General features: G+C 43.8%; 1 protein-coding gene across 1 annotated transcript; it reads left to right on the top strand.

Moving 5' to 3' along the window:
• The first annotated feature begins 1,208 nt into the window (after positions 1-1,208).
• Positions 1,209-6,577, top strand: VSTM5 (V-set and transmembrane domain containing 5). The gene is made up of 4 exons (XM_015569252.1): positions 1,209-1,287; positions 5,275-5,631; positions 5,731-5,871; positions 6,000-6,577. Exons 1-4 carry the CDS (start codon positions 1,209-1,211, stop codon positions 6,041-6,043), a joined length of 621 nt encoding a protein of 206 aa, XP_015424738.1. The 3' UTR covers positions 6,044-6,577.
• The last annotated feature ends 3,802 nt before the right edge of the window (positions 6,578-10,379 follow it).

The raw sequence follows: 10,379 nt of genomic DNA on the forward strand, positions 1-10,379 counted from the left end.
TGATTTATCGAACTCACCTCCTTGAGTAGAACTTTTGAGCCAGCTCTGAATGTTAGTCTAGTAGTCACTAAGTTTCTCTGGACTTGTTCTGGAACAATTTTAGCATGAGGTGCAGAGGTGGTAACTCATTAATTCAACTTTTAAACAGTTGACAAGCAGATTGCCTTTAAACGCTTGGAACTGCTAGTTTTCCATCTGCTATGGATCATTTATTTCTAATTATGTGGTAGATTGACAGGAGGAGAAACTTGTTGTTCCTAAAACCTGTTTAAATACCTGGTTAGTTTGTCTGATTAGGAGGAGGTTTTTCTGATCAAGAGAAAGGACAGAAATCAATGTGAACTAGTTGGTCAGTTTACACCTGTATCAGTGTTAACCTAAAAATAAAAGGCCAAAGTGAAAAGCAACAAGCACTTATTTGAGATCAGAAAAGAGTAGCTATTCAGGACACACTGATTCAGGCAGAAATCCAAATAGTGTTCTGCTTAAGAAACAAAAGTAAGGGGTACGAGAAAGGGAAGAGGCCAATTATATCAATAGAAGGAAGGCATTTCCATTGGTGTAGGAAGGCTAACATAGTGATGTTAATTCTAAAGAATGTTTTTCATTTTCAGTCTGTAGTCTTCTGTCAGTTTGGTAGTCACAATATCTGCTTTCTTGTTATCTTTGCAAACAGTTCTTTAGGCACAATGTCACTTTAGGCCCCGGCCAAATGTTATTTTGCCCTGTTTTGACACCCCAAAGGCTTGAGGCTTAAGTTACTCAGTCATGGCCTCTCCGCTCCATTTTAAAGTGAATGCTTTTGTATTCTTTTTTTTTTTTACATCAACATCTGAGAAACTTGGACTTGTTTTATTTTTGTTTGTTTTTCAGTGTTGCTGTTTCTTGAGCCAAAGTAATTGAAAGGCTCAAATAATGGTCAACATGGTTAACCTAGGACAGTGATGGTGAACCTATGACACGTATGTCAGAGGTGACACGCGAACTCATTTTTTTGGCTGATTTTTCTTTGTTAAATGGCATTTAAATATATAAAATAAATATCAAAAATATAAATCTTTGTTTTACTATGGTTGCAAATATCAAAAAATTTCTATATGTGACACGGCACCAGAGTTAAGTTAGGGTTTTTCAAAATGCTGACACGCCGAGCTCAAAAGGTTCGCCATCACTGACCTAGGACATATATGGAATACATATACGTGATGATGAAGATTGTTACTAGTTCTACATATGGTTCTTCAGATCTTACTGAAGTAATCACTGTTCCAAATGCTCCTATTTGTGGTCAGAGAAATCAGGAAATATAGATAGATAAATGATTTAAAAATCTTTTATAAATCATAGATAAATCTTTTCAGTCACCAAGTAGAGTGGGAAAAAGATGGGTTTTGGATCATACAGAAACTGCATTCAAATCTCACCTTTGCCATTTCCTAGCTATGTGGGCATGTTGCTGATTTGCATGTAAAAAATAAAAGAGATAGTAAAGCACATAATCTATATATGTAAAAGGGTAATATGCTAAGTGTCTGACCATCTAATCGGTTGCTATGACGTGCACTGACCAGCAGGGGGCAGGTGCTCAACACAGGAGCTGCTGTGATGCACACTGGCTGGCACCATGGACCTGACACCAACAAACCAACACTCGGCTTCCCCCAAGTGGGACACAGGCCCTGCCACCACCCCGAGTGACACCCCACCAAAACTCTGCCAAGACCCCATGGAGGAAAATGCGGCCCACAGCCCAGCCCAGCCCTGAAATGGTGGCTGTGGGTGCTGGATAATGACGTCACGTAGCAACGACTGGCTTCCTCTCCCTAGTGACGACTAGCCTCCTTGCAGTTTCTTCAGCCCAGGAGCACCACTTGCTTTATAGCCAGGTGCAAACATTTGATTCTTTAACCAAATGTCTATGAAGCATTTTCACATGCCTCTTCTCATTTGATCTTCACAAAAGTCCTGGAGTAGGTAGATAGGAGACTCGGTGGAATCCTATTTTCTTTTCATTAGCCAGAAAATGGAGATTTAGAAAGTTTAGAAACTTGACCCAACTGAAAAGAAGAAATGGTGGACCTTGAAAATGACTTCAGGTTTTCTCGCTGTGCAGAATATAGTCAAACACTGCGGCAATTAAATATATTACCCTTTGTTCTCCCTGTGTGATCTACAATAATAATTTGCTTCGTGTTGATATTTACTGCTGTGTTGCTGACAATTACCTGAAAGAGATGTTGGGGTGCTTCACTAGGCTTGAAAAAGTTTAGCTACATCAGAAATCAGGTCTAATTAAGCAAGTTTGTTCTGTATCTATTAAAGGCTAAGTTGACTTGCGCATGCATGATACATACAAAGCTCTCACTGGTGCCAATCGCACGTGTGTGTTTCTATCTGTCATTGTCAACTGTGAATGTGGTTGGTACTTCTATTATAGAGAAGGCGAATAGCAATATTAAAATATTTCTTCTAATTAATTTCCTTTCAATGTGCATGAATTCATGCACTGGGCCACTAGTAAGTAAATAATATAGTAACTGGCATAGAAAACCCTTGACTGTAGTTCTTTCTTATGTTTGTTAGCTTTTAGATGTACCTAATTTTTTATTGATTGATTGACTTTAGAGAGAGAGAGATGGAGAGAGGAGAGAGACAGACAGGCAGATATCAATTAGTTAATCCACTTATTTATGCATTCATTGGTTGATTCTTGTATGTGCCCCGACCTGAGATCAAACCAGCAATCTTGGCATATCAGGACGACACTCTAACCAACTGAGTTACCTGGCCAGGGCCAGATGTGCCTGCAATTTTTAAACTACTGAAGCAGCAACAGTCCTATCAGCAATGGCTCATCCTTCTTGCTTCTATAAATATTTGGTCATTCACTTACTCATTTCCTCAGCAAACATTTATTAATCAATAACTATGTGAGATGTTATGCTGGGTTCAGGGGGCCAACAGAGATGACGAAAACACATAATTCCTGCCCTCCACGGGCTGTCCTGGAATTTGGCCCCTGTTTTCTTCCCGAGAAAAAGAGAGAGAAAGCAAATGTAGCAAAATGTTAATAATTGGTGAGTCTAGGAGAAGGTATATAGATATGGATTGTGCTTGTCTTTCAACCTTTCTGTGAGCTTAACATTTTTTAAAATAGAGTTGGAGAAAAAATACATTTCTGTAACTTGACAGCTATAATACTTGAAAACCATTATTCCCAATTTTTCAGCCTGGAATTTATCAGTCACCTAGCCAGGGCTTAGGAGAGCAGCACAAATGTGATATGTTGGGAATGGGAGACGACAATGAGAAAGGCCTGGAAAAGTAACAGGAGTGGTGACCTAGAGCCATAGCAGGGGCCCCAGGGCAACTGGGCACCCAAAGAGTGAGAGGTGTAAACAGAAAGTGGAGGTGGAAACCAAGGGATGGCCTCCAAGCTTGAATCCTGCCCTATTCATTCTGTGGTCTCCAGCCAGCCCTGACCTCTCCTCTCAGCATGGGGACATTGGTCACATTCTGGGCCATCTCCCTCCAACCACTGACCTTTGATTTGAGCATACAAAATAAATATGTCGGTTTTGGAGTCGGCAGCCCTTGTGTGAATCTCAGCCTTGCAAAGTGAACTTGGACAAGCTAGTCCTGTGGAGCCTGAGGTTTCTTGCATGCAAAACCTCGATAGAATCGCAATAGGTTGCATGAGGCTGAGAGAATGTGTGTAAAGCAGTTAGCATAGGGCCTGTGCCAGGTACCTACTTAATACAGTATAACAACATATACGTAACCTTAGCCAATGACACTACTAACAATATACCCATTTCATGCAGAAATCTTGGCTTGATGCTTCTTTGCCTCACCCACCCCCACATCTAGTTCACCAGCATGTCCCCCCATCTTCCAAATTCCCTAAATCAGACCACTCTTCACTCTCCAAGGCTACATCTCCATCTCTTATCCAGTCCTGTGCACAGCCACCTGACTGCTCTTCCTGCTTCTATTCTGGTCCCTTCACCCCCAGATCATTTTCCACAGCAGACATTCTTAAGATTAATGGAGAATGTCACCCTCCCAATTAATTCTTCTATTGCCTCCCATCGCCCATGAGTAAAAAACTTTACCCCTGACCTTGACCTCATGGGTCCTGCCTGTCTCTCCAATCTTGTCTCGTAAGCTCTCCCCAGGGCTTCCTGTGTTCTAGCCTACTGGCCTATGCCTGTCCCTCAAACACAGCAATGCCCACTCTCACCTCATAGCCTTTGTAGTTGTTCCCTCTGCCTGAAATGTGCTTCCCCCATGCCTTTATCTGGCTGCCTCCTTTTCCTCCATTAGGTCTCAATCAAAAGCTCTTTGCTCAGGGAGAACCTCCATGACCACTCTATGTGAGGGTGTGCACCACGCCATCCCCACTGGCCACCATGCCCTGTTTCACCATCCTTAAAGCACTTGTCATTCTCTAAGATGATCTCGTTGGTTCATTCAGCCCTTGTACATCCCCCTTACGGAATGAAAGCTCCAGGGAGCAGTAGACAGTAACCTTGTGTCTTATTCACTGTCTGTCAGCTCAGGCTGGAGGGCTGAAACAACAGAAATTTATTTCCTCACAATTCTGGAAGCTGGAAAGATCAAGGTGCTGGCAGGGTTGGGTCTCCTGGTAAGACCTCTCTTCCTGGCATATAGACAGCTGCCTGCCTGCCGTGTTTTCACATGGTCTTTCCTCCATGTGTGCCCCTGCAGGGAGAGGGTATGAACTCTCAGGTGCAGTGGTCCTCAACCTGTGGGTCGTGACCCCTTTGGGGTTCGAATGACCCTTTCACAGGGGTCGCCTAAGACCATCGGAAAACGTATATATAATTACATATTGTTTTTGCGATTAATCACTATGCTTTAATTATGTTCACTGTGTAACAACGAAATTGGGGGTCACCAAAACATGAGGAACTGTATTAAAAGGTCGCGGCATTAGGAAGGTTGAGAACCACTGCTCTAGTGTCTTCTTTTATAAAGACCTTAATCCTATTGGGTCAGAGCCATACCCTTATGACCTCATTTAACCTTAATTACTTCCTTTGAGGCCCCAACTCCAAATACAACCATATTGGGGATGAATGTTTCAATATAGATATCTGGGGGGATATAAAATTCAGTCTATAACATTGACCATTGTAGCATTAACACCAGAACTTAAGAGAGAGCTTGGCATGTAATAGGCACTCAATAGATATTTGATAAATAAATCAATGAATTATAGAAGTTCACGCCACTGTAAGTCTATATAAGTTGCCCCACATCTAGCACTCCATCCTGCAGGTCAGGGCGTGTCATTGTACATTCCCCAGTCTGCCATCAATGCCACGGTGGAGGAAGACATCCTGCTCTCCGTGGAATACTCCTGCCATGGCATCCCCACCATCGAATGGAAGTATACATCCACCTGGGGGGTGCAGAGGATCGTGGAGTGGAAGCCAGGGACTCAGGCCAACATCTCCCAGAGCCACAAGGATAGAGTCTGCACCTTTGACAATGGTTCCATCCAGCTATTCAGTGTGGGCGTGAGGGATTCCGGCTACTATGTCATCACGGTGACCGAGCGCCTGGGGAGCAGCCAGTTTGGCACCATCGTGCTGCATGTGTCAGGTAAGACGGCTCCAGGGGCCCTGTGCGTGGGAGGCCGACTCCATGACATTAAAAAAGACTTATCTTCCCCCCTCCTCTTCCCCGTCCCCCACCCCACAGAGATCCTCTACGAAGACCTCCACTTCGTCGCAGTCTTCCTTGCTTTTCTCGCTGCTGTGGCTGCAGTGTTAATTAGCCTCATGTGGGTTTGCAATAAGTGTGCATATAAATTCCAGAGGAAGAGAAGACACAAGCTCAAAGGTAATTCTCGGGACCTTGTGATAATCAGCTCATGCTTTCATGGCTGGAATAGCCCACGTTAGCTGGTTCTCACCAAAAACCACCTTATGGCTGATTTGCAACTCATGGACTTGTCTTTTGCTTTGCAGAGAGCACTACTGAGGAGATTGAGCTACAGGATGTTGAGTGTTAGCCAAGGCTGAGCCCAATGACATTCCTACCTCAAGAGGAAAACTATTTTCCAGTGGAAGGAGCAAACATACCAACCCATGCTAAGAGCCTCCTGTTGTCCTGCCACAGCCGCCCATTCCTGATGGGCCTGCCGGCCGTGGACAGAGTGGACTGCATGGAGTTGAGGACTCTGGATTGGACCAAGTCAGTTCTTGCACGTGCATGAAAGTCAAGAAGAGTGCTTTGCGTGGCTGCAGCCCAGAGCTGTGCTAACCCGCGGGCAATGGCATAGGGCAGGCACTGGCTGCTTGCTCACTGTGCTCTGCTCGGCCCAGAATATAGTCATTGGAGGCGTCCCCATGCCGGAGGCCAGAGTGCTCGAGGTCAGGTGTGCAGCCAGCAGGCTGTCTGTGCTCCTGCCTGCTCTGCCCTCCAACCCTCTGCTGTGGGGCTGTTATGAGAAAACGTGAGGTCGGACGAGACCAAGGGGTGCTGCTGTGCTTTAGGGAGTTGCTCAGAGAGGGGCGAGCACCCCCATGGCCTGGAACTTCAGGGAAGAGAGCTTAATTTGTTCTTGAGGGACCAGCATTGGGGACAAGGAAACAAAATTATCTTTCTTTTCCTGTCTTGGTCCAACATTAATGAATTTTCCCTCCCGTGGCCCCAGCATCAGCTAGTGTGAGGAACACAGTTTTCACCGTGGGCAGCATCTGGCCTGCAGGGGCCTCCTGCCCGGCTGTGTGAAAGCTGGGCCTGCGTAACGGGTGGTATGACAGGAAGTCAGCACGAGGATTCTTCAGTGATCTGAAAGCAACCAGCACTCTACTGAGTACTGGAAATTGATGAAATGCTCTGGGGTGTGGGGCTCCCTGTGAAATTGGGGGCTGGATCTCAGCTGGCTGTGGCCTTATTCTCTCAAGTGTTGGTGAGCATGTTTACCTGAAAGTTTCTCCATCCCCGCTTCCATTTGGCAAGCTCTAAACCATGACTGCATTTATTCTCCATTGTCTTTTCTCTCTCCAGTATTCTTAGCTACAGACCAAAGGTGCCATCTCAATTATTGGTGAGGCTGAAGCTATTAGCTGAGTCCCGTCTTTAGCTGCAAATTCGCCCATGCAAAGCAGAGAGGCTGAAGCTATTAGCTGAGTCCCCAGTCTTTAGCTGCAAATTCGCCCATGCAAAGCAGAGTAAGAATATCCCCTTCTGCCCGGCTGGTGCGGTTCAGTTGGTTGAGCACTGTCCCATGCACCAAGGGATCACTAGTTCAATTTCCCATTGGGGCACACATCCAGGTTGCAGGCTTGATCCCCATCAGGGGGCATGCAGGGGGCAGCCAATCAATGTTGGTGCTCTCTCATGGATGTTTCTATCTCTCTCTCTCTCTCCCTTCCTCTTAAGCTAAAAAAAAAAGAGAGAAAGAATATTCCCTTCTCTCATCCCCACTTCATGTCCTTAACATCCACATCTTTTTTACTTCCCATGTGGCAGAATAAGGAGTTGTCGGCAGAAGTTACTATGTCATCTTTCCTTGAGTAATGAATCCAGGCTTGCAGGAAGAAATCTTTAGCAATATTCAGACAGGAGCTACCAGAGATCTAGGGGACTCCAAAGGCACTGACTCAAAAAGCAAGGGAGTAATTGGTCTGCACAATTGATTTGTAGCACTAGCTCTTGACAGAAGTTCCCAAGTTCCCACCTCAGGCCACCTCCCGCACACACACGTGTGAACGTGCACCCCTGTGCCCTTTCCCTGGGCAGCACGGGAGCCAGGCCTGTGCCAGGACAGGTTCCTTGTGCCAGTTTCCAGTGGCCTGGAAAGGCACGGTGAGAACAGGGGTCTAGGACCTGCTTATGTCTTTCTCCTTTCACACACTGCGCCCATCCGCGGGAAACCGGTTTGGATCCAGTAGCTGCTGGAGTCTGAGTCCTCTTTTACCACCTGCTTTCAGAACTCTGCCTCTCAGCTTGCCAGACGTCAGGGGTGGAAATCTTCATAATAAAAGGAGAAATGGGAAAGAATGCCCAGTGAGAGGCCTCAGGGGCAAACCCAGATGTCCATTAAATTGCCCCCCAAATATGTCATGAAAGGTGTTGCCTCTCCTTTCCATTTCTTTATTTTGCACTTTTAAAGCTCCCTACATCCTGAACATTCCTGTGGAAAGTTTTTGATGCTAGAGCCTGAGGTTTTTGTCTATTTTTCGAGACAGGAAAATGTTAACATCAGAGAAGTTAGCCACTGTAAATGTTAAGCTAAAAGTTATTATGTTTCAAACTGTGAAGGTGTTTCAAACAATGAAATAAAACCTGAAAATAAAGCTCTCCTTTGTGTGTGTGACTACTGTTGCGGAGAGAGGCCCCAGGGCCAGGGTCCCACAGCTGCGGGCATAAGCAAACCCTTCAGTCAAGGTCATGGGTCTGGCACATTTCTATTTATTTGTTTTCGTTTACTTGTTTCTGAGGACTTAAAAACCTTTTATTATAAAAATTTCAAACATGAAAAATTATAATGACTTCCCACGTACCAATTACCCAGCTCCAATAAAAATGTCAACTCATGGCCAATCTTGTTTCAGCTTTGCCTTCTCCCCAACTATCTACTGCATGATTTGAAGCAGGCAGCCTGTCATTCATTTTTTAAAAAGATAGTGTCACCACATTGTCTGGGTTATGCATATAAGCATGTATGTTCTTTGGTTAATCTCTTACAGCCCCTCCCATCCCCTCTCTCTGAGATCTGTCAGTCTGGTCCATGCTTCTATGTCTCTGGATCTATATTGTTAGTTTATTTTGTTCATTAGATTCCACATATAAATGATATCGTGATATTTGTCTTTCTCTGACTGGTTATTTGGTGCAACCTAAGATGACAATAGAATGGATCACATGGTTTCTAACAGTAAACATTCTTTAGCAGTTCAGAAAAACACTTTACTATTACCATCATTCTTCCTTCTATTTGAAGTTTTTGCTTCCAGAATATAAATCTAAACTCAATGGAGTCCTTTCTGTGACCACTGTACCACCTCGTTCAGCGGTGCCTCGGACACTCGACAGAACATACATGCTTTGTCAACAGTATGTCCCCTCAGAGATTGTGATCTAAGAAACCAAAAAGGTGTCCTTAAAGAACAGTATGGAGCATGCAGGAGGCAGCTGATCAGTGATTCTGTCTCATCATTGATGCTTCTGTCTCTCATTCTCCCTTCCTCTCTCAAATCAATAAAAATATATTAAATAAATAAAGCCTTAAAATATTGGGGAAAGGGAGACATATGAGGATCACATTGGTTTTCAGTTATTCCTCAGACAAAGCTTAAAAGAACAGGTGGTAACATTTGTGCATGTGTTCTCATGAGGACTCAAGTGTGGTCCTGTTACCGGCTCATGACAAGATAATCATGGGAACAGAAAACAAAGCACTCAGAAATTTTTATACCTGATAGCCATTTTGTCTTATATAATATAAGGGAAGCTTTATGCTGTATCTTTTTTAAATTTAAATTTTCTAGTGATTCATTTTTATTATATTTTTCAAAGTATCAATTTGCAATGGATGGAAGTTTTTGGTAGTTTATTAAAAGCTAGTCCTTCGATGAAAATTTGAGGTCACTGCACTACAGTGTGAGCTTTTCAAAATCACGTAAGACTCCTCATGTGAGACAAACTGTACAGGAGAACTTGGTAAAATTAAGGCAACTTTTTTGGGCCACCATAATTATGAAGCACCAAAGAGTTTTAAAATAATTAACTGCAGATTCTTACCAACTATTTCAATTTCCATGGATAGCTGTACCTTAATCAGAAAGGGAAAAAAGAAAGCAAAACATGGAGGTGTTATGGTATTTTATGGCTGACAAACTCCATTTTTCTTTTAAAAGGAAAAAAGATGGAGAAATACAAAGAACTTTCAAAAGTAACTTTTAAAAGTCATGTTATAAATTATTGAGTATCCTTTAAAAATTGAAAGCTGTACTCATAAAGAAACCACTATCTGTATATTATTTATAGTGGTACCAAAAGGCCCATTAGCCTAAATCTCTTAAGGGAAGTTTCTCAGGCATGTGAGGTTTGCGGCACTATTTCCAAGAATGTACACATGTTACTTGTAAAATGTAATCCATTAATCCATTAGTATTTGCCCTCTGAAAAAAGCAGAGAACTGATAGCAGAAGACAGGGCCAGACTTTAACTGAAAAACGATCCAGGGCCACTGGGTGAAGGCTGGAGTCCCAGAGGCAGGGCGAGGCAGGAGCATGCCCTCTCACAGGGAGTGAGGACCAAAAAGGGATCCAAGGAAGAAAGTCCCAAAGCTGAGAAAGTCCTCATGGCGCCCATTCCTTAGACCCGCGCATGCATAG

The sequence above is a fragment of the Myotis davidii genome, unplaced genomic scaffold, assembly GCF_000327345.1.
Source record: "Myotis davidii unplaced genomic scaffold, ASM32734v1 scaffold345, whole genome shotgun sequence".
NCBI classification, from domain to species: Eukaryota; Metazoa; Chordata; class Mammalia; order Chiroptera; family Vespertilionidae; genus Myotis; species Myotis davidii.

Excerpts from the sequence above, each read along its gene's own strand:
- VSTM5 (XM_015569252.1), top strand. The coding sequence starts at position 1,209 with ATGAAGATTGTTACTAGTTCTACATATGGTTCTTCAGATCTTACTGAA. Across the intron at positions 1,288-5,274 it reads TCCAAATGCTCCTATTTGTG|TTGCCCCACATCTAGCACTC; the intron begins GTCAGAGAAATC and ends AGTCTATATAAG. Across the intron at positions 5,872-5,999 it reads GAGAAGACACAAGCTCAAAG|AGAGCACTACTGAGGAGATT; the intron begins GTAATTCTCGGG and ends TTTGCTTTGCAG.